We start from the raw sequence: 23,446 nt of genomic DNA, 5'->3' as shown, positions 1-23,446 counted from the left end.
TTGTTTTCTACCGGCCCAACCCAATGCATCATCCCCCACATATTTTTTACTCAGGATATTCCACACAGTGCCGGGATCAGTGTTCCAAGAATGCCTAGAGGTCCCAACCACAGTCAAGGCCCCATTGTTAGTGATATTCCTGTAGCGTCAGAGAGCCCCAGTTACAGACCAGGATCCTGTTGTGCTAGGCCCCAAAGAGTTCACAATCTGAAGTGCAAGACAAGAGACAACAGATGGAGACAGACAGACATGGGGGAGTTTAAGGAGACAATGAGACAGTACTGGTCAGCATGGTACGCAGTGGGCTCTACACACCAGCCGCCTAACCGTGGTGAAGTTTTTTGTAGGCCTGGTAGCTTAGTGGCTGTTTTGGGTGGGGGGCTCTCCCAAGCACGAGGGGCAGCAAGGGAGAAAGCACATAGGTGACACATTTGAAAATCTAACCAGTGGGTGACAGTGGTTGGCACTGACCTTGCAGGTGGATGGGGAGGGTGGGGCTAGGCTGTCAAAACCCTTGAAAGTGAAGGTAAGTAGCTTTTGTTTGTTGAACTGGAGAACAGGGAATGAACAGGCAGCAGGTTTACAACAAACGAAAAGAAGTATTTCTTCACACAATGCACAGCCAAGCTGTGGAACTGCTTGCCAGAGGATGTTGTGAAGGCCAAGGTTATAACAGGGTTCCAAAATGGAACTAGACAAGTTCATGGAGGACAGGTTCATCAATGGCTATTAGCCAGGCTGGGCAGGGATGGTGTCCCTGGCCTCTGTTTGCTGGAAACGGGTGATAGGGGATGGGTCACTTGATGATTCCCTGTTCTGTTCATTCCCTCTGGGGCACTTGGTTTTGGCCACTGTCAGAAGACAGGACACTGGGCTAGATGGACCTCTGGCCTGACCCAGTGTGGCTGTTCTTATGAGCCTGTGGAAGGATTCAAAGCCGGGAATGACATGTTCAGAGCAACAAGCTATGAAAGTGACCTTGGCAGCAGCACGCTGAATGGACACAAACTGGGCAAGGCTGCATTTGCCAAGGCTGGGGGAAGAAGGTGGCAGAACTGAGAGGTGAGCAGATGAGAACCTGGGGGTGAGCGTTTCAGCTGTGTGGCTGGACAGGAAAGGCCAGGAGATGGTCTCTTAGAGATATTGTGCAAAAAGAATCAGCAAGATTTAGACACAGCCTGAATGAGAGGACCTAGAAATTGATCTGAGTCAAAGAGGAGGCCCAGGTTACAGGCCTGAGTGACAGGCAGAATGGTGGTGCTGTCCACAGTGATCAAGGAAAGAGGTCGCAGGTAAGACTAAGGCGAAGGGAGAAAGGTTAAGAGCTCTGATTTAGCCACGTTGAGCTTAAGCTGACAGCTAGAAACCCACCAGGAGATGCCAGAGAGGCAGGCTGAGAGTTCAGCTTGGCCAGAAGGCCACAGGTCTGAAGCAGAGCGACAGGTCTGTGCGCTCAGCACAGAGAGGAGAGCTGGGTTTGTGTCTGCAGAGGCGGCTACCCACAGATCAGGTGGGGAGGGAGCAGAGAAGGGCATCGTGCTGCGCCCTGCACTAATCCGGAGTGAGAGCGGGTCGGTGCGGTGAGGTGAGGAGCTTACGTGGTAGGGAATCAGTGCGGCAGACCCCTGCCCAAGCAGTGCCCCCGGTGGGAGCAGGCTGCCCGAAGCCAGGGGGGCTCCTCCCAGGGCAGGACTCGTGCAAGTCTGGAAGCGTGTCCAGGAGCCGGACCTAGACAGACCAGACGGACAAAGGATGAGAGAAGAGCGAGCGGCTCAGGCCCGGACAGCGAACAAGGGGACCCGGGCGAGCCGGACCCAGCGCTCGCAACCCCCAAGGGCCTGGGGGCGGGCGGCGGAGGAGCGAGGGGCGAGGAGCGAGGCCGGGCTGGAGCTGGCGCGGGGGGGCCCCGCTCACACCGCTCCCGGCCCCCGACACTAACACAGCCACGGCCGAGACCGAGCAGCGCCCAGGCCCAGGCCCGGTCCCACCGCACAGGCTGCGGGGCGGGGCGAGTCAGAGCCCGGGGCGGGGCCGGGCCGGGCCGGGCCGGGCCGGGGAGCTCCCGCAGCTCCCGCCCCGCAGCGGCCCTGCGGGAAACGCGCCGCGACCCGGGGCCGGTCGGTGCCGAACGGGAAACAGCGGCCCGGGCCCGGCAACCGGAGCCCGCCGGGCCCTCACCTGGGCAGCGGCCCGCTCGGCCATGGCCCCCCCGGGGAGGCGGGCGGGGCTTCTCCAGCGGGCCCGGCCCGGCCGAGCTCCGCTCCCGCTCCGGGCTGGGCAGGGTCCCGGCGCCGCCTCGCCACGGGCCGGCCCCGCTGCCGGGCGGAGCGCAGTGCATGCCGGGAGCGGGGGTGGCGGTCCCCGGGCTTCCAGCGCCCCCTGGCGGCCCTGGGGGGGAGCAGCCCCGTTCGCGCGGCAAAGCCGGGGCCGGGGGGCGGGTGTCCCCCCCCCGCCGGGACCCTCTCCCACAGAACCCCCGCACCCCACTCCTATCTCCCTCCCCCTTCCTTCTGCCTCCACCCCACCTCTACCCCCCCATTCCCTGCCCCCACCCCTCCTCCTGCCCAGCCCCCTCCCCACATTCCCCATCCTACTCCCCACCCCACCTCTATCCCCCACCCCCCATTCCCTGCCCCCACCCCTCCCCCTGCCCACATTCCCCTGCCCCATTCCACCCCCACCCCACATTCCCCTGCCCCCACCCCTCCTCCTGCCCAGCCCCCTCCCCACATTCCCCTGCCCCCTGGCGATGCTCCTTCAGCAGGGCCTGGGCACATTAGATCAGTGTGTGTGTGTATTTGGGGGGGGGGGGGGGGGGAAACACCTGCGCCCACCTGACTCAACTGCTGCGGGTAGGAACCCCCCCCCCCCCCGGATCACCCATTTTCACCCTCTCCTCCCCACTTTTCAATCAGTAGTTGTTCCTCCTGCCCCATTGTCCTCTGTGGATGTTTGGCGGAGGGGCCGGGGCGGGAGCTGGGTTGATGCCACATGTGGCCTATCTGAATTTGGGAGAGGGGGCAGTGAGCACGCCTGGCTCAGAGGCTCTTTGGTGCATGTGTGGAGTTCCCCAATGATTTCACCAGACCTCCAAGAGCAATCAAGCTGTGCCCCTGGGCAGCCCTTGGGAACACCGGCCCCCAGGGTCCATGGCGGTATTGAGTGAGATTAACACACTGTTGAAATCCCATGGAGGCTCTGAGTTGCCCAATTTCACGGGCCCAGGTTTGGAAAATTCTGGCCTTCGTGCACCGTAGAATGAGACACCAGCTCTATGGGACTGCGCCTGTGAGCCCCACAGGCGGGCCCAGGCCTGGACTTATCCTGAGTCTCCTTTCCATAAACATGTGCACATGCCCGAGCTAACCCAGCTCTTGGGTTTCAATAAGAAATTCCAGGTGGTCTCCAGATATGAGATAAGATTCCCAAGCCCGCTGCCCTTACCCTGGGGAGCCCTCCCACTGAGGAGGAGGCAGCTAATCAGGATTACACTGAATAGGCTTTGGCCAAAGAATGATTAGGAGGCAGACGGGTGTCAGAGCAGGTTTAATGAAGTGGGATTGGAGTAAGGTTGGTAATCACAGAGACACAGCTCCGCTCACACTGCTGTATTCTGATTAATTATCTTGAATGCACCTATGTTGTCGATAGATTAAAGGACAATTTCTGCCCTCAATTGCAGCAGCATATCAGGACCGAGTTCACTGAAATCAGTGGGGTTTCTCTGGATTTACCCTGGCGTAACGGCAGAACTTGGTCTCCAGTTAGAACATATTAGAACACATAGCTCCATTTCCCACAGCGTGCGCTTCCGTGTCAGGATGGTGGCTTGGCAAGGGAGCGTCTGGGACCCAGCATTCTGCCCCGGCTGCTCCTTGTGGTCTCAGCGTCCGTCAGTACTGGAGGGCCACATTTGTCAGAGTAGAGAAGTATTTACATCAACGCTCACATTGTAGAACAACTCCTAAGGGGCATCTCAGTGCCAACACTTAGTCTTAGGTGGTCTATGAGAAGCTCTTCACAAGGAGTAACTGCACCTATGGTACTTGGATGCACTATACAAAGTATGTGAGATTTAAATCCAGGGAGGGCTGTTTCTTGTATATTTCACACCTTTCCTACATCTTACAATGACCCAGCACAAGGGGCCAACTTGCAACCCTGTAACTGAAATAACTGCCTTGCTTTCCCCCCCCCCCAAATGTTGCCAACTGCCCCCTGCCCCTCTTAGGTCCTGCATGGAAGGAACCCGCACAGGTCTGCAATCACAGAATCTCAGGGTTGGAAGGGACCTCAGGAGGTGTCTAGTCCAAACCCCTGCTCAAAGCAGGACCAATCCCCAACTAAATCAGCCCAGCCAGGGCTTTGTCAAGCCTGACCTTAAAAACCTCTAAGGAAGGAGATTCCACCACCTCCCTAGGTAACCCATTCCAGTGCTTCACCACCCTCCTAGTGAAATAGTGTGTCCTAATATCCAACCTAAACCTCCTCCATTGCAATTTGAGACCATTACTCCTTGTTCTGTCATCTGCAACTACTGAGAACAGCTGAGCTCCATCCTCACTGGAACCCCCCTTCAGGTAGTTGAAGGCTGCTATCAAATCTCCCCTCATTCTTCTCTTCTGCAGACTAAACAATCCCAGTTCCCTCAGCCTCTCCTCATAGGTCATAAGCAATTCCTTGCTGAGCCATGACAGCAGCTGCTGTGGAGCTTTACAGGAATCCCTGGGAAGGATTCCAGGGCACACCTGAGCGCTGGAGATAGACGCCTTTGTTTGTTTGTTTGTTTAAAAGGAAGACAGTGATATTGCATTGGCAAATTCCCCATAGAAAGAAAGAGTGGAACAAAAGAATAATAAAGGCACCTCAACTTTTCCTCATTTATGGAGGACAGTCTTATAATATGCATCCAGATATCCTCCAATCACACAAGCTGAAAATTGTTCCACTTTACTGCAGCTCTGTAACCATATGGGAACCAATCCTGTCTGTGCTCTGTGCACATCTAAAATCCCTGCTGAATGACCCGCCCTGGGAGCAAGTCACCAGTGACCCAGGGCTGCAGTGGAAGGAGGGTGCAGGTGGGGGCGGTGGGGGAGAGAGCCCAGGGCTCGGGCGGCAGGAGGTGTGTGTGTGGGGCAATGGTGGAGGGAAGAAGGGAGCCCAGGGCTGGGGCAGCAGGGGGGTGCGGCGAGGAGCCCAGGGCAGGGACGGGGGCAGCCAAAATTTTTTTTGCTTGGGGCGGCAAAAAACCTAGAGCCGGCCCTGGTATTGATTCATCTCTTAGATCGCTGTGGTCAACAAAGGTTTGGTCGCCTGAGGACTACAGCATCAGGAATATGATCATCATCTTTGGAATAAGAGACTCTAGGAGCACATGAGAAACAACTGCAATTCATCACGAGTCCCTTTATTAACAAATCCACCCAGCAGATAAACAATCTCCCAGATACTGAAACACAACAGCAGACAGGGCGAGAGTGCAAAGAGTTTGGCCCTATGACCAGCCTCACTCATGTGTCACATCTCCTACTGGGGGATCCCAGAATGTAAGTCATTCCCCTTCATCATCATCAGGTGTCATCCTAGCATCACCTGGTGCATCCCCCCAGCACACAGACTGGGCAACACCTCTTATCCTGAAGGCTCAGATATACACGGACAGGTTGCAACCCCTTCTTCCTTATCCACACTTCCACCCCCCACATTCCTCACTGGCTGTCCCCTCAGTCTCACTAACATCAGTGTCCATGAGTTACCATAGCAACGTGAGGTTATTACAGAACCCCCCAAAATGTCACTGTCGGGCACCTTGCGGTATTAACTGGTGCATTATGCAAGGAACAGACTGGAACCTAGGCTGCAGTTTCCTGATCATCAGCACTTAACACACCTTTTACAGTCATCTTACACATTACGGGGACAGGGTTCTCTTACAGCCAACTAGTCACACCCACCTGTTCCAGCTTGGAGACCTTCGCTGGCCATGCTGTGCATCTTACAGCCCTAACGCCCACAGGCCTAGTGCTACAGCCTTACATACTCAGCAGAGAGCCACACTCATTAGTCCCATACCCCTGTGCTGAGAGCGTACTCATATTCTACACAGGGACAGCTCAGCTCTAATCTATTACCCACACACTGATTACACACTTATATGACTATTTATATGTTAAAAAATTCAGCTCCAAGGTCTGGAGATTGAATCAGGCAGAGTCAAGCCTTGAACCTGGTTCTCCCAACCTCTGGGCTATTGGCTATTCTGCTAGCGGGGCAGGAGATATCTCGGGAGATTTTTGAAAGGTCTAAGTTTTGGCCTGATGAAGAACAGGAAAAATCTTTGCAGTCCCGGCAGTTTCTGCGGCTGGGAAAACCGTTCCTTGCCCAGCTCTCCTCGCTACAACTACGGGATGGTCTGGGGCAGTGGAAAGGGAGCCAGGCCTGACTGGCTTTTCATCTGGCCAGCCCCGTGTGTCTGTCCCATCGTTTGTTAGTATTTCCCAAAGCCAGTGATGGGCTTCAGCGCCACATGACGGGTCAGAGCAGTCATGACTTCCACCCGTGGAGTGCTGGAGAGGCAGCTCCTCTGCTGGAATTGTTACTGAGGCAGGGCATCACCATGACACTCAAACTGTCAAATCCAAAGGCCAAATGGTATTTATACAATTGCTCTAAATGTGCCTAAAAAGCCTAAGTAATAAGCAAGTTACTAACCCGAATTCTTTAATTTCGTATGTATCCTAAACCCACTCCCCCCAAGTAGCTTCTATGGATGCCCCCACTCTGCGCTGCTGGGGGGCTCTGTCACTCAAGCACAAAAGGACACGCTTGGGGGACACTGCCTGTCTCCACATCAGTTTGCATAATGTGATGACGGTGGAGCTGGGAGGGATCCAAACCCCCACCAAGTTACTCCCCACTCCTACCCTTCCCCCGCAGCACGTGCTTGGGGCTCCCAACAACCTGCACATGATCGGTGCTGAATGAAACAAAAGTCTAACTGACAAGCAGAGTCTCCAATGCCCGGGAAAGCGACATGGGAATCAGTTGCTGCCTTAGCGAGTAGGACAGAAGCAGAGAATTAGAAAGCCCTGCTGAGAACATAAGGAACTGCAAAGTATATTGATCTGCGTGGGCCTCCACAGGGCCACCACCCCCCACGGCATCCAAGCACTCCCTCCTGCTCCGTTCCCCAGCAGGGGAAAGCCCCAGTTATCTGACCTGTGGACTCTCTACAGTTCAGACGGGCCCCCTCAGCTCCAAGCTCCACCTAGACACTAACATGGTTTCTCTGAGACTCCAGCCACCCTAACATTTCAGAGGCAGCTGGACAATGCTCAGCTGGGCATCACTCCCTAGATAAGGCCAGAAGGGACCATTATGATAATCTGCTTTGATCTCCTGCACGACCCAGGCCAAAGAACATCACCCAGCACTTCCTGCATCCTTTCCCAGGTGGTAATTTATCAGTCTCCGCCGGCCACTGCCTTATTTCCTGTTCTTACACCCAGTGGGGCTGGGCTGTCCCCGGTGCGCTAGGAGCTGGGAAGCCCCTGCCTTCGCCAGTGTGAAATCTGTACTGGTAATTGAGAGACTGGTCACAGTGAAAGCTTTTGTTGCAGTGGGTGCAGCGATCACGTCTCTCCTGGGTGTGTTGTCTGGTGAGCAGTGAAGGCTTCTGTGGACTGGCAGCTGGCAGCTTCTCCCTGCAGTAGCTGCCCCAGTGCTTCAGAGGGCGGCGGATGCCGGGCGATCTGTTGGTGCATTCGCCGCATCCTCAGGATCTTTTCCCTGGCATGGACCCTCTGGTGCCGCAAGAGGTTCATTTTGCGGGCGAAGCGTCTCTCGCACTCAGGGCAGTGATACGGCCTCTCTCCAGAATGGACCATCTGGTGCCTGCGGAGGCTGTAGGAGCAGGTGAACGTCTTCCAGCACACGGTGCATGTTGGGAAGATCTTGCTGTGAGTCTTCTGGTGCCTCATTAGATCTATCTCCTGAGAGAAGTGTTTCTTACACTGGCGGCATATGTACAGCCTCTCATCAGTGTGGATCGGCTGGTGCTCCCCGATGCTGGGTTTGCTTCTTGTGCTTCTGCGGGCGGTTCCCTTGGCCTCCATTCCTGGGCAGAGGCTCGGCCCCAGATCGCTGCTCTCCCCAAGTCCAGGTGCCGGGGCTCTCTCTCCTGTGTGGATCCTCTGGTGCAGAGCAAGATGCTGCTTGGAAGCGAAGCTGATGTCACACTCAGGACACTCGTACGGCCCCTCGTTTGCATGGCTCCTCTGGTGAATGATAAGGTTTATCTTCAGCCGAAAGCTCTTCCCACACTCTGTACAAGGGTGCAGTCTGTCCCTTGGGCGGTTCCGTGGGCAGACACTCAGCGTCTTTAAGCCACTCTCATCTTCAGTGGAGTCACACAACCTTTTCTTCTCAGGGTTTGCCTGCTGCATCTTAGAGCACAGCTGGCTCTCAGCCTCAGCCAAGGTCTGGAGGGCCTTCTCTCTGGGTCTTCCTGGTAATTCCCCCTCTGCCTCCAGATTTTCAGGTTCACAATCTCCATCAAACCTGGTTTCTTTTGTCATTAACTGGCCATCTCCTGTAATGAACCAGCAACACAAAGGTTATTCGTTTCATTCTCCTGGGACACAAGAGTCCTTTGAAGACTCATGACAACCCCGAGCCACACTCGGGTCCCAACAGGGCGCGTTTCTTTGCAGAAAGGGAGTGTCAAGGAGTCTGGGAACGTGCACTTCAGAGAAGGGGAGGGGCAGCATATTTTAGCCTATTTCAGCATGTAGAAAAGGAAAGACTTTAGCAGACACACTGAAAAAACTTGCAGGAGCAAGGTAAACGCAGGGCTTGCAAACTACACTCTCTTCCACAGCCTCTTATTTTGTTTTCTGATTCTACAGAAAGTATATGTATAGAGATATAAAATACACATGCACACAGAGTACGTACATCTTATGTTTTCAGATCCTACTGAAAGTAGAGAGAGTAAGAAAGTGGAGTTTGCAGATTCTGCAATTACCTTGCACCTGCCATTCTGACACCAACATGAGCATTAAGTGCTGAATATTGCAGGCAAACTAGTTTCCCATTAAAAATGTGTAACTCTAGCAAACCCAGCAAGCGCCATACAAACCCTTTGAGAGCAGCCATGTGATCTCACCCAGGTAACCCTCGTCCTCCCTCCCTCCCACCCCAGTGTTTTCTTTTCTATGCAACACCTGCAAGGAGATTGTAAAGTGCTCTCTGGAGCAGGGACTGTGTCTTTGTATCAGCTTTGCAAAACAGAGGGGGACAGTCCCAGAGGATGTGCACTCGGGCAGCGCAGGTTAAGCTGTGCACAGGTCTTGTGCTGGTCCTCTGCACAGGGGATGAATTTCGCCCTGTAGAAATGAAGTTCCATACAAAAAAACCCAATGCGAAGGCTGCAGAGTCAACCACTTGTAAGTTAGAAATGCCAGAAGTAACGTTGCCCGTGCAATCTTTCATTCAGCCTTCTTGTGCACACGCATTATGCCCCCCTGCCTGGCTCCTCCACCTGCCCCCTCTGCTCCAGCCAATGAAAACAGCATCTTCTAACAGAAAGTATTAGTCACCCTTCCTGAACCATAACAGCACTGCCAGCTCCACCTGCACCACGACAGGGTTGGGAGGGAACCCAGCGCACTTGCCAACTAAACTTCCTTTGCCCTCTATCTTTACTCCAGAGTTCTCACTGCACATTGAGGGGATGTTTTCAGAGAACTCTCCGGAATGACTCCCAGGTCTTTCCTGAGTGGTAACAGCTAATTTAGACCCATCATTTTGTATGCATAGTTTAGATTATTTTTTCTGAAGGAACTCAAACATGAAATTGCAGAACTACTAACTGGGGTAGTTAATGTATCACTTAAATCAGCCTCTATATACCAGACAACTAGAGGGTAGCTAATAGACTGTTAATTTTTTTAAAAGGCTCCAGAGGTGATCCTGGCAATTACAGAATTATGATTCTCTCTCTCAGTTAGCACAGGAGGAAAGGTGGGACATCATGAGCTGGTGACACCAAACATTTACACAGTGCTTTTCAGTGGTGGGTCTCAAAGTGCTTTACAAGGGAAGGAATACATCATTCTCCCCATTTTACAGAACAGAAAGGTACAGAAGCTGCCCAAGGCCCCAGAAAAGCCAGTAGAAGAGCAAAGAATAGAATGCACGGGACCATGTGACATCCCATATGCAGAAAAGAGGTAGAACCATAGAAATCACAGTGTTCTGTTGGGTTAATCTGTTTCTCACCAGTGCTGCGATCTGTAGGGCTCAGTCTCCCCTCCAGACCCGGCTGATTGTTCTCACAGGGCTCCTCCTCTTGTATAACCCACGATAAAATATCCATGATAGAAACAGGAGATTCTGTCCACAGGAAAAAGAGCAACTTTCGTTACACACTGGACACACACACGGCTGGACACACACACGGCTTCTGAAGGGTCTGGCCCCCTTTCTCTGCCCTCTGCTGATTCTCGGATGGATGAGACTCGCTCTGAATGGATTCAAACATGTTCCTGAAGCTCCAGGGGAAGCTGAAAGTTAAGCAGCCATGAAATGCTCTGAAAGGGAACGGGTCAGAGTCAGAAGTAGCTGGGACTGGAGCAAAGACGTGGAGGAAAACGACCAGCAAACACCCCGATGTCCGTAAGGGAGGGCCACCAAAGTCCCTCTGGATTCTGGAACTCCAAATTCCACCTTCTCAGTTTCAGTTGCTGCCCTTTCCCCTGCATCCTCAGCTCTTATTGACCTTCTTCACCACGCTACTGTCAGCCCCCACCACGCCCCTCACCCACCACGCCCCTCACCTTCCTGCATTTGAAATCCCTCCACTTCCTCCATGCAAAAAACCCAACCTTCGCATCATCAAGCCTTGGTACTTGAGCCCCATCGTCCTTCCTCAGGGACACACCCCAGCAAACAACGTTCTGAAATACCCTCTGCCTGCAAAGCTCTGGCTGCTACTGCCCAGCGAGTTCCTTGGGACTCTCCTTTCCCCTCTTCCACCACTCTCCGGCATGAAACGGGGGCATCTCACCCCATCAGTGTCTTCTCCTCTTGCCATGGGATCAGCATCCAAGTTCACGACCCTTCAGACCATCTTCCATCTCCTTCCCAGTCGTCCCTCTCTAGCAATCCTATCTACTCTGCCACCTTCTTAGGGTCACACCTTTGGCCTATTCACACTGCTCTCTCCAACCCTGAAGCCACCCCAGTCTCATGTTCCCATTACCCCTGTAACTGCTAAGGTCCTCATTTCCCCGTTCTCTCCGCCCATCTCCCCAGCGCTCCCCACAACAACCTCCTTTCCTCATCTTTTAATCAAACTCCAGTTGAGTCCTTGTGCTCCCATAGGAATCACCTACTCGCTTCAGTGCTTCCCATCTGCAGGAACTCACCCACCCCTACTGGAGCGAACGAACAACTTGGACACACACAAGCAGCTCAGTTTATTCTCTGCCAAGCCTCTTGTTGGAGGAGGGGACCTCACTTGTGTTGTCAGTCAACAAGGTGAGTGAGTCCTGGACTATTGTGTCCTTATTCCATTCTACGCCCCACTTCTCTCTCCATCCCTTTTCCAGGAGGAGTTTTCTGCATTCTTCCTTGCAACAATCACACATAACCCCATTGTATTCCTATCACCAGATCTACCCCACAGACCAGGGGTAGGCAACCTATGGCTGTGCCAAAGGCGGCACGCGAGCTAATTTTCAGTGGCACTCGCACTGCCCGGGTCCTGGCCACCGGTCCGGGGGGCTCTGCATTTTAATTTAATTTTAAGTGAAGCTTCTTAAACATTTTAAAACCTTATTTACTTTACATACAACAACAGTTTAGTTATATATTATAGACTTAAAGAAAGAGACCTTCTAAAAACATTAAAATGTATTACTGGCACATGAAACCTTAAATCAGAGTGAATAAATGAAGACTCGGCACAGCACTTCTGAAAGGTGCCAACCCATCATAGCTCTAAGACCAGAAGGGACCAGCATGATCACATCATCATCACAGGCCACAGAACCTCGCCCACCCACTCCTGCAATAGACCCGTAACCTCTTAACCCTTAAACTCCTGAAGTCCTCAAATCATGGTTTAAAGATTTCAAGTTACAGAGAATCCACCATTTACTCTAGTTCAAACCAGCAAGTGACCCATGTCCCAAGCTGCGGAGGAAGGTTGAAACCCCATCAGGGTCTCTGCCAATATGACCCGAGGGGAAATTCCTTCCTGCCCCCAAATATGGCTATCAGTTAGACCCTGAGCATGTGGGCAAGACCCACCGGCCAGACACCTGGGAAAGAATTCTCTGTAGTAACTCGGAGTCCTCCCCATCTAGTGTCCCATCTCCGGCTGCTGGGGATTTTTGCAACTAGCAGTCACAGATTGGCTATACGTCATTCTAGGCAGTCCTATCATACCATCCCCTCCATAAACTTATCAAGCTCAGTCTTGATACAACTTAGGTTTTTTGCCCCAGTGCTCCCCTTGCAAGGCAATTCCAGAACTTCACTCCTCTGATGGTTAGAAACCTTCATCTAATTTCAAGCCTAAACTTGTTGATGGCCAGTTTGTATCCATTTATTCTTGTGCCAACATTGGCATTTAAGCCAATAACTCCTAGCTAAATAACTCCTCTCTCTCCCTGGTATTTATCCCTCTTGATGTATTTATAGAGAGCAATCATATCTCCCCTCAGCCTTCATTTGGTTAGGCTAAACAAGCCAAGCTCCTTGAGTCTCCTCCCGTAAAGTAGATTTTCCATTCCTTGGATCATCCCAGTAGCCCTTCTCTGCATCTGTTCCAGTTTGAATTCATCTCTCAAACATGGGAGACCAGAACTGCACACAGTATTCCAGATGAGGTCTCACCAGTGCCTTGTATAATGGCAATAACACTTCCCTATTTCTACTGGAAATACCTCGCCTGATGCATCCTAGGACCGCATTAGCTTTTTTCATGGCTGCATCATATTGCCGGCTAATAGTCATCTGTGATCAACCAATACACTCAGGTCTTTCTCCTCTGTTGCTTCCAACTGATACATCCCCAGATTATAGCAAAAATTGTTGTTAATCCGTAAGTGTATGAGCTTGCACTTGGCACTACTAAATTTCATCCTGTTTCTATTATTCCAGTTTTCAAGGTCCTCCAGATCTTCTTGTATGATATTTCGGTCCTCCTCTGTGCTGGCAATAGCCCCCAACTTTGTGTCATCCGCAAATGTTATTAGCACACTCCCATTTATTGTGCCAGGGACATGAATGAAAATGTTAAATAGGATTGGTGCCAAGACCAATACCTGAGGAAGTCCACTAGTAACCTCTCTCCAGCCTGACAGTTCACCTTTCAGTACGACCCGTTGTAATCTCCCCTTTAACCAGTTCCTTATCCGCCTTTCAATTCTCATATTAATCCCCACCTTCTCCAATTTAACTAGTAATCTCCCATGTGAACTGTATCAAATGCCTTCCTGAAACCCAGGTTGATTAGATCTACTGCATTTCCTTTGTCTAAAAAACAAATCAGAGCAGGCCTAAATGACACAGTGGTCTAAACACCCAAGCCCTGTCCACCGTAGTGCTCTCAACATTGTTACCAGCGGTGGCACTGCACAGCTAGATTGCCTGAAAAAGAATGGGGTAAGGACAGCCATAGTGAAGCATGCTGTGACGCTCTGTATAACTCACCTGGGCAGGTGTCTATAGGGGCTTCATTCTCCTCTGATCCCTCTTCACTCTGATCTTTTTCTCCCGATCTATCCTGAGATCCGGGCTGATCCCTTAGGCAGGGCTCTTCCCCTCGCTCAATCCGAGACAGGATGTCAGGTTTGGAAACAGCATAATCTGTTCACGGGAGAGGACATTAAGAGACCGCATGTTTCATTCATAACTGGTTGACCTCTTTTTACACAGACCTGTAAATGATTTTAAGGCAGCTCCTGAAATCACTGGAAGTGGTGGGTGAGCTGGACAGAGGTAATCATTTTATTAGGATTCCTACACAAAAGCGACACAGGTGAGATGGATTCTGTTCCTCGAAGAGGGGAATTCAAGGGTTCAAATATGCAAGGGGCCTTGATGCCTCATGAGCAGTACAAGTCAAACCTCTTGCTTATTTTCAAGCCTGCAGCCAGCCCACGTAACCAGATCATGACATGAGATCTTACAAAAGGGGACTGGCTTTAGTAATAGGAAACATTTTGTTTCAATAATCATTTAAAGAGCAGGTCTTCTGACCCAGGTATTATCAGCTGCATGTGCCTGTCTGGGGAAGAGACACAGAAACTACGGCGACATGGAGCTGTCTGAGGAATCAGCAGGAGAATATGCTCTTTTAAGTGGGGATCATCCCCTCTGAACAGACTGCAAAGCTACTGTTGCTACCTGAGAGACGGACTTTGACAAAGGTGATTTTACATTGCAAACCACAGGTTTCCCTATGGGGACCGGACATGAATAAATAAATGTTTTACCAAGTGATGTAGGAGATTCTCCATCATTAGCACCTTTTATATCAGGACTGGATGTTGTTCTAAAAGACAGGATCTGGTTCATACACAAATTATCAGGCTTAAGCCATGGAACTTCACCCAGCAATTCCTGAATTGTGTTACAGGAGGTCAGGCCAGATGATCACAACGATCCCTTCTGCCCTGAAAGTCTGTGTATGTAACACTGGAAAGCACTTGAGATATAGAGATCAGAACCATCATTGTATATCTCATGCTCTCCTTATAAATGGGAGTGTGTGTGGATCTGATCACTGAGAACGGTTCCGTTGGCTGCCAGTGCTGACCACCAGAAATGAAAGGAACATGGGGGCAGCCAAGCTGGTACCTAGCAGAGCTGGAAATATACAAGTAAAACCTGAGCCCTACCCAGGGAGATCAGGGTCTCATAATTCTCTTTCATCACGTTCTTGTAAAGCTCTTTCTGCCATTCCTCTAAGTTCGCCCACTCCTGCTCGTTGAAATAGACGGAGACGTCATCAAACGTCACCGGCACCTGAAATCACATGCATTGAACATTCAGCACTTTTTGCTGCAATTACAAATAACCATCTTGAATTAAAGATGAAGGTACGCAAGAGAGCATTTGGCTTTTACTATGTCTTTGCTGTGCCTTGTACAATGGAGCCCTACCCTGGATGAACACGAACACAATACATACCACAGAGGTCTGCTCCACACCCGTTTACACAGTGTCTAGACTAGCGTGTACAAATGTGCTCTCTGACTTGAGTTAACTGGCAATCATAGAATATCAGGGTTGGAAGAGACCTCAGGAGGTATCTAGTCCAACCCCCTGCTCAAAGCAGGACCAATCCCCAGACAGATTTTTACCCCTAGTTTCCTAAATGGCCCCCTCAAGGATTGAACTCACAACCCTGGTTTAGCAGGCCACTGCCCAAACCACTGAGCTACCCCTCAATCAACTCCAGTGTACTTATCCTAGGTGAGCTGCCAAAGGCTACACAAATCATAACCAGCTGTGCTACGTGGCCCCGAGATTGATGTGCTAAACTACAGCTACCACTCTAAGGCCATGTCTACACTAGCACTTTTGTCAATTAGGGGTGTGAAAAAACCACACACACACGACCAACATAAGTTTCACCGACTAACGCCGGTGTGAACAGCGTTGTCAGTGGGAGACGCTCTCCTGCCGCTCGTTGGGGTGGTTTAATTCGGCTGGCAGGAGAGCTCTCTCCCATCAGCACAGAGTGATCACACGGAGTCCTTACAGCGGTACAGCTGTGCCACTCTAAGGTCTCTAGTGTAGACAAAGCCTAAGCCTCAAAGGAATGAGGAAACAGCATTGACAGCTGGTCAGGCACAAATCAGACAGTTCACTCATTATTAACCATCGTATGATGCTGAATTTCAGAACCTACCTGCCATATATGCAAGGACCTTTCAATACAGCTGACACAAAGTTGGGCTTTATTTTTGCTGCTGGAGTCTCTGTTGTTGGAGGTTTTTAAGAACAGGTTAGTCAAACACCTGTCTGGGATGGTCTAGATAACACTTGGTCCTGCCTCAGAGAAAGGGAGTGGACTAAATGACCTCATAGACTCATAGACTTTAAGGTCAGAAGGGACCATTATGATCATCTAGTCTGACCTCCTGCACAATGCAGGCCACAGAATCTCACCCACCCACTCCTGTAACAAACCCCTAACCTATGTCTGAGTTATTAAAGTCCTCAAATCGTGGTTTAAAGACCTCAAGCTGCAGAGAATCCTCCAGCAAGTGACCCGTGCCCCACGCTGCAGAGGAAGGCGAAAAACCTCCAGGGCCTCTGCCAATCTGCCCTGGAGGAAAATTCCTTCCCGACCCCAAATATGGCGATCAGTTAAACCCTGAGCATGTGGGCAAGACTCACCAGCCAGCACCCAGGAAAGAATTCTCTGCAGTAACTCAGATCCCATCCCATCTAACATCCCATCACAGACCACTGGGCATACTTACCTGCTGATAATCAAAGATCAATTGCCAAAATTAATTGCCAAAATTAGGCTATCCCATCATACCACCCCCTCCACAAACTTATCAAGCTTAGTTTTAAAGCCAGGTATGTCTTTTGCCCCCACTACTCCCCTTGGAAGGCTGTTCCAGAACTTCACTCCTCTAATGGTTAGGAACCTTCGAGGTCCCTTCCAGTGCTACCCTTCTATGGTATTGTTACCTTGGGCACCTCCCCCTTAGTGCCTGGGGGGAGCCTCAGGATCCAGAAGTTCCTGTTCTTCAGCAGGTTCTCCAAGTTCTCCAGCCTCCTCTGCAGCAGATTATTCTCCTGGATCAGAGTTCCCAGCACGGCCCACTTACTCTCCAGCTTGATATCAAACTCCACTGCTGTTTTCTCGCAACCTATTAGTTTCTTCTCAGCACTCCCCAGTCTCCTCTCCAGATTCAGCAATCGCATGGTGTATGACTTAACTTTCCTCTCCACTGCTTGAACTGCTGCCATCACTGTCCCCAGAGAACACTCTGTAGTCTGATCACGAGCTTCTCTCACTGACCTTTGTTTGAGGACAACAGAGGGTTTTAGAGGCAGCAAATGCCATGAATCTGCATCCCATTCTGAACCCTGTGTAAACAGACAGAAATTGATAGTGGAGTTGTAGTCACATCCCCGTAGGCAAAGCCAGCTGCAGACAGAAATGGCCAGAGAGGATATGTCTACACTGCATGCTAAGCCCGGATCTGTGGGACCCAGGCTTAAGCACTCCGTGTTTCCAAACCCGTCCACGCTGCAATGGGAACCTGGGCTTCACAATTATCCTGGTGCATCCCTCCTACAATACACAGACCTAAGTGTGTGACGCCATGGGATGCATAAACAGGGCACTCTCAAGTAGGAGCAGAGAGGTTATTTTGCCTCTGTATTTGGCAACTGCTGCTGGAATACTGTGTGAAGTTCTGGTGCCCACCATTCAAGAAGGATGTTGATATCTTGGAGAAGGTTCAGAGCCATGAGAATGATTAAAGGATTAGAAAACCTGCCTTAGCGTGAGAGACTCAAAAAGAGCTCAATCTATTTAGCTTAACAGGGAGGTTAAGGGGAGACTTGATTACAGTCTAAATGTACTTACACAGGGAACAAATATTTAACAATGAGCTCTTCAATCTGGCAGAGAAAGGTAGAACACGACCCAACGGCTGAAAGTTGAAGCTAGACACATTCTGACTGGAAATAAGGTGGAATATTAACAGTGAGAGTAATTAACTATTGCAGCAGTTTAGCAAGGGTCCTGGTGGATTCTCCATCGCTAACAATTTTTAAATCAAGGTTGGATCTAAAAGATCTGCTCTGGGAATCATTTTGGGGCAGTTCTCTGGGTTGTGTCACACAGGAGGTCAGACTAGGTGATCACAATGGTACCTCCTGGCCTTAGAATCCATGAGTCAGAACTTCAGCTTCTGTGGGAATATATTATTGTATCCCAGGATTCCTAGCTCCCTTGCCAGCTGAGGCTCTGGGGCTTGTTTCACTGTGGGTTGTGAGAGAACTTGCCTGCCTGTCTCAAGGCAGTTGGCCAGAAGCATTCTGGGTGTTTTGAGCCCATGAACACATCCAGCCAAGCCATTTTGTGTCCACATGCTCCCTGTAGCCAGAACTGATGTGGATCCCGAGCCGGTGAAAGAACTTCTCCACCTCACACTGTCAGCCCTGTTTCCCGTCACAGGCAGAGCATCTGTGAGATGCTGGTGGACATTTCCATGGCAGTTTTCTACCTGCCCAAGGCACCTCTCAGAGCGGGGTGCTGACATGCCAGCTGCTCAGGTCTTTTGCGTTAGATGCAGACTCCCCCTATGCAGACAGGCACTTCTGGAGCAGGGCCACAAGCACAAACTGGTGGGATCCCATCATCATGCAGACCTGGGATGAAGAAGCAGACATCCCTGAAGGTCTGTGATCAGCTAGCCCCCCCCCTCAGAACACATGCACGAGGGGGGCCACGCCTGGGCTGAAACAGGTTGCAATAGACTTCAGGAAGCTGGCTCCCCCTGGCTGCTACAGGTCTGTGGCTAACCAGTTTGAGGCTGGCGGATCAACGGTGAGGATGGCTGTGGCAGAGGTCTGTGAAGTGACCAGGACGGTGATGCACCCAAAGTTGGTGGGCATTGCAAACGTTCCTGTCATAATTACTGGCTTTCGGAGAACGGGCTTTCCAAATTGTGCCAGGGCCACTGATGGAACTAATGCACCTATTGTTTGCCCGCTGCAGGGAGCACACGAGTACATACACTCCATCATTACGCAGGCCCTGGTCCACCACAGATTCATGGACCCGACTGTGGGATGCACTGGCAGGATGCATGATGCTAGGGTGTTCCAGAGATCTGGACTTTACTCTCATGGACAAGCTGGGACATTAGTCCCACTGCATGACATAGTTATACACTGTCCTCACAGTGATTCTATGGGACCCTGCTTTACCCCATTGCCAGGGCTTATGAAACCTTAGCCCGATTTCATAGGACCTGACAAAGGAGAGTTCAGCCACACACTCCGTAGCTGTAGGATACTAGTGGAATGTGTTTTTGGCAGATTGAAATCCCATTGGCACTGCCTTCAAAACCATATTCATTAATGTGGTCTACATTACTGTGGCCTGCTGTTCTGCACAATGTTTGCAAGGAGAAGGGGGAGTAACCTCAAGATACTGAAGGATATGAACTGGCACCCACCACCCAAGAGTGCAGCTGTCATGACTGGTGCTGGAGCCACATGCCCCGTCCCATGCAGAAGGGGGAAATAAATGTTAGTTGAGGTTGTGCTGTTTATGGGTGTGGGGCAGCTGGGTGAAGATTTCTGTAAATCTTTTGGTATTGCGTATTATGAATTTTATAATCTATGGAGCTGCGTTATGCATTTCATCAGTACAGGCCTGGCACTGCAACTGATGATATATGGATTACTGTGATGGCCGTTTGTAACTTTTTATTATGAAAGTTAGAGAATGGGCCAGGTATTCAAGAATGGGATGTCTCCTATTAATAGGGATCACTGACATAGTCTTGAAATATCCCCACCCTCAGGTTTTATGGGTCTAGTTGTCTTCTGTGTCACTCGTCTCACTTGTCTCTCCACATCTACTAAATGGTTTCAGTTCTTGTTTTACATAGACTAGAATCCTAGAATCTCAGGGTTGGAAGGGACCTCAGGAGGTATCTAGTCCAACCCCCTGCTCAAAGCAGGACCAAACCCAACTAAATCATCCCAGCCAGGGCTTTGTCAAGCCTGACCTTAAAAACCTCTAAGGAAGGAGATTCCACCACCTCCCTAGGGAACCCATTCCAGTGCTTCACCACCCTCCTAGTGAAATAGTGTTTCCTAATATCCAACCTGAACCTCCCCCACTGCAACTTGAGACCATTGCTCCTTGTTCTGTCATCTGGTACCACTGAGAACAGTCTAGGTCAGTGGTCCCCAACCTTTTTGTGGCCAGTAGCACATTCATGTTTTCAGAAGAGTGTGGCGGGCGCCAACAATTTTTCAAGGCTTATTTTGTATTTGTACATTAAATAATATGAAAAACATCATATTTAATATACATAATATATGAATCCATAAGATAAAAGGGTAATTTTACATGTAAAAGGCATTAATTAAATTATTTGGCAATTAATCTTTCACCTTACCATGTGAATTTGCTCTTTTTTATCTACCTGTAAGAAAAATTGAGGTGTTTTTACAAAATAAATATCATAAACAGTTTTCATCTTATTTATTTTAAAGAAGTTAAACATTGTTGAACTGCTGGTCCAAATATATTTATTATTCTTACTTTAACACAGAATGAAGCCTGCAGCCCCAGAGTTCTCTGTCCCTGGCAGGGGCGGGGCCGTGGCTTCTCTCCAGCTTCGAAGCCGGAGAGAAGCCGCAGCCACACACCTGCCAGGGACAGAGAACATCGGCGCCTGCAGCCCCAGAGTTCTCTGTCCCCGGCAGAGGTCAGGCCACAGCTTCGAAGCCGGAGAAAAGCCGCGGCCCGGCGCCTGCCGGGGACAGAGAACACTGGCGCCCACAGCCTGCAGCTCCAGAGAAGCTGGAGAGAAGCTGCAGCCCCGCGTCTGCCAGGGACAGAGAACACCAGCACCCGCAGCCTGCAGCCCTGGAGTTCTCTGTCCCTGGCAGGCGCGGGGCTGCGGCTTCTCTCCCCTGCTGGGCACTAGGCGGGCGCCCATAAATGCCCCGGTGGGCACCCCATGGCGCCCACAGGCACCACGTTGGGGACTACTGGTCTAGATCCATCCTCTTTGGAACCCTCTTTCAGGTAGCTGAAAGCAGCTATCAAATCCCCCCTCATTCTTCTCTTCTGCAGACTAAATAACCCCAGTTCCCTCAGCCTCTCCTCGTAAGTCATGTGCTCCAGACCCCTAATCATTGTTGTTGCCCTCCACCAGACTCTTTCCAATGTTTCCACATCCTCCTTGTACTGTGGGCCCCAAAACTGGACACAGTTCTCCAGATGGGGTATCTGGGGTATCCAGATCAGTATTATGCACAGTTGTGAGGCCTTTTGACCTCGTTAGAAAGCCTGGCTCAGCAGCATCACGATACAGAAGAGCTTTAGTGTAACGTTACTTCAAAGCTGGGCAACCCCTGACCGTTCAACAGCACCTCCCACGCACGTGGGCCAAGACGCGGGGGCCTTTCATGAGTAGCCGAGCCCTGACACGCCGTTCTCCTCCCCAGAGCCGGCTGCATGTCCGCGCGCCGCAGCCGGAGCAGGAGCCTTGCCCGAGCGCTGGGGGAACCCTGGCTCCCGCGGGGGGAGCAGAGGCGGCTGCCGGGCGGGGGGTTTCGGACCCGCTGGCAGCTGCCCCGGACACCGCCCCCCGCCCCGCCCGCAGGCTGCCCGCGGGCCGGGCCACGTGGGGACCCCGGGCGGGCGCCAGGGGCTCCGGCTCCAGGCCCGGGCCGAGCTGCCGCCCGAGAGACCCGGCGGGTCCCGGTCCCGCAGCGGCCACTCCCCGCCCACCGCGCGGGGCTCGGCCCGGGGGGCGCAGCGCAGGGACCCCGCCCGCCCGCCGGGCCCTCACCTGGGCAGCGGCCCGCTCGGCCATGGCCCCCCCGGGGAGGCGGGCGGGGCTTCTCCAGCGGGCCCGGCCCGGCCGAGCTCCGCTCCCGCTCCGGGCTGGGCAGGGTCCCGGCGCCGCCTCGCCACGGGCCGGGGCAGGACACGGCTCACCACGGGGATGGGCGGCTTGGGGTGTGCACTGGGCATGCGCAAGAACCGCGCATGCTCAGTAACATCTGATGAAGCCACTGTCCTTCCCCCTGCCCTTACTAGCCCTGGGCGTCTGCTGGCTGCTTTGTACAGGGGGGCGGGCAGGGGCCGGAAGTTGACTGGGGGCGGGGGGGTGTCAAGCAGCTGGAGGCAGGGTTAGGACAGGGGCTGGGGGGAGGAGGGAGAGGGAGTTAAGCCCAGGGGTCAGGGGCTGCCAGAGGGTAAAGCCCCAGCACAGGCAGGGGCAGGGGGGTGACAATTACCCCAGGGCCGAGCCCCCGGGGTTTGCAATGGGGGGGGGGAGCAGAGGGGCTTTTTTATCTCCCCTCCCACAGACAGCACCTCTCAGCAGGGGCTGCCCAGGGCTGGGCTCTTAGAGGCACAGGCACCCCAATGCCCAGTCACTGCTGCGCCTCCTTCATGTAACCTGCTGAGGTGCTGCAGCAGGAGGCTTAATTCAGTGTAAAAGACGGTTACTCACCTGTAGTAACTGGTGTTCTTCGAGATGTGTTGCTCCTATCCATTCCATTGTAGGTGTGCGCGCCGCGCGTGCACGGTTGTTCGGAACATTTTTAGCCTAGCAACTCCGGCGGGCCGGGTGGCGCCCCCTGGAGTGGCGCCGCCATGGCGGCGCATATATACCCCAGCCGGCCCGTCCGCTCCTCAGTTCCTTCTTGCCGGCTGTTCCGACAGTGGGGAAGGAGGGCGGGTCTGGAATGGATAGGAGCAACACATCTCGAAGAACACCAGTTACTACAGGTGAGTAACCGTCTTTTCTTCTTCGAGTGATTGCTCCTATCCATTCCATTGTAGGTGATTCCCAAGCCTTACCTTAGGCGGTGGGGTCGGAATGAGACGTGGCGGAGTGTAATACCGCAGAGCCGAAGGCTGCGTCGTCTCGAGATTGCTGCACCAACGCGTAGTGGGAGGCGAAGGTGTGGACAGAAGACCAGGTGGCAGCTCTACAGATGTCCTGGATGGGGACATGGGCCAGGAAAGCGGCCGATGAGGCGTGTGCCCTCGTCGAGTGTGCGGTGAGTCGGCACGGGGGAACGCGAGCAAGCTTGTAACACGTTCTGATGCAGGACGTCACCCAGGAAGAAATCCGCTGCGAGGAAACTGGCTCGCCTTTCATGCGGTCGGCTATTGCCACAAACAGCTGGGTCGAACGCCGAAAGGGCTTCGTGCGGTCGATGTAGAACGCGAGTGCTCTGCGGACGTCAAGGGTATGCAGCTGTTGTTCCCGAGGCGAGGCATGCGGCTTCGGGAAGAAGACCGGGAGGAAGATCTCCTGGTTGAGATGGAAGGCTGACACCACCTTGGGGAGGAAGGCCGGATGTGGTCGGAGCTGCACCTTGTCCCCGTGAAAGACGGTATACGGGGGACCCGCCGTTAGGGCGCGGAGCTCTGAGACCCGTCTGGCGGATGTGATTGCCACGAGGAAGGCCACCTTCCAGGTAAGGTGGAGGAGAGAGCACGTAGCGAGGGGCTCGAAAGGTGGGCCCATGAGCTGGGCGAGGACCAGGTTCAGATCCCATGTCGGAGCAGGAGGACGCACCTGCGGGTAGAGACGGTCTAACCCTTTAAGGAATCTTGATACCATCGGGTTGGAGAAGACAGAGCGACCTCCTATAGCTGGTCGAAATGCTGACAGCGCTGCCAGGTGCA

The 23,446-nt window shown here is 52.3% G+C and overlaps 2 protein-coding genes across 4 annotated transcripts in view; both read right to left on the bottom strand.

The window, feature by feature from the left end:
- The window catches only part of LOC123363143 (zinc finger protein 436-like), a 33,864-nt gene extending 12,093 nt beyond the window's left edge, over positions 1 to 21,771 (bottom strand). The window contains exons 1-2 of one of the 3 annotated variants that reach the window (XM_045004007.1): positions 21,708 to 21,771; positions 2,179 to 2,295 (exon numbers count right to left, since the gene is read on the bottom strand). In XM_045004007.1, the coding sequence (XP_044859942.1) occupies positions 2,179 to 2,202 (24 nt within the window). In that variant the 5' untranslated portion in view covers positions 2,203 to 2,295; positions 21,708 to 21,771. Of the gene's footprint in view, positions 1 to 1,598; positions 1,729 to 2,178; positions 2,317 to 21,707 lie in introns of those variants that run through there. The other 2 variants (XM_045004009.1, XM_045004008.1) reach the window with 2 other exon arrangements.
- On the bottom strand, positions 5,168 to 21,760 carry LOC123363146 (zinc finger protein 777-like). Its single transcript, XM_045004013.1, has 6 exons — positions 21,591 to 21,760; positions 16,726 to 17,127; positions 14,916 to 15,042; positions 13,726 to 13,881; positions 10,285 to 10,398; positions 5,168 to 8,593 (listed from the first exon to the last, which is right to left on the bottom strand). The coding sequence occupies exons 1-6, from the start codon at positions 21,612 to 21,614 to the stop codon at positions 7,635 to 7,637; spliced, it is 1,782 nt and encodes a 593-aa protein (XP_044859948.1). The 5' UTR covers positions 21,615 to 21,760; the 3' UTR covers positions 5,168 to 7,634.
- Positions 21,772 to 23,446: the final 1,675 nt, after the last annotated feature.

Source organism: Mauremys mutica, chromosome 2 (genome assembly GCF_020497125.1).
Source record: "Mauremys mutica isolate MM-2020 ecotype Southern chromosome 2, ASM2049712v1, whole genome shotgun sequence".
NCBI classification, from domain to species: Eukaryota; Metazoa; Chordata; order Testudines; family Geoemydidae; genus Mauremys; species Mauremys mutica.
This window is presented reverse-complemented; position numbering and strand designations above follow the sequence as displayed.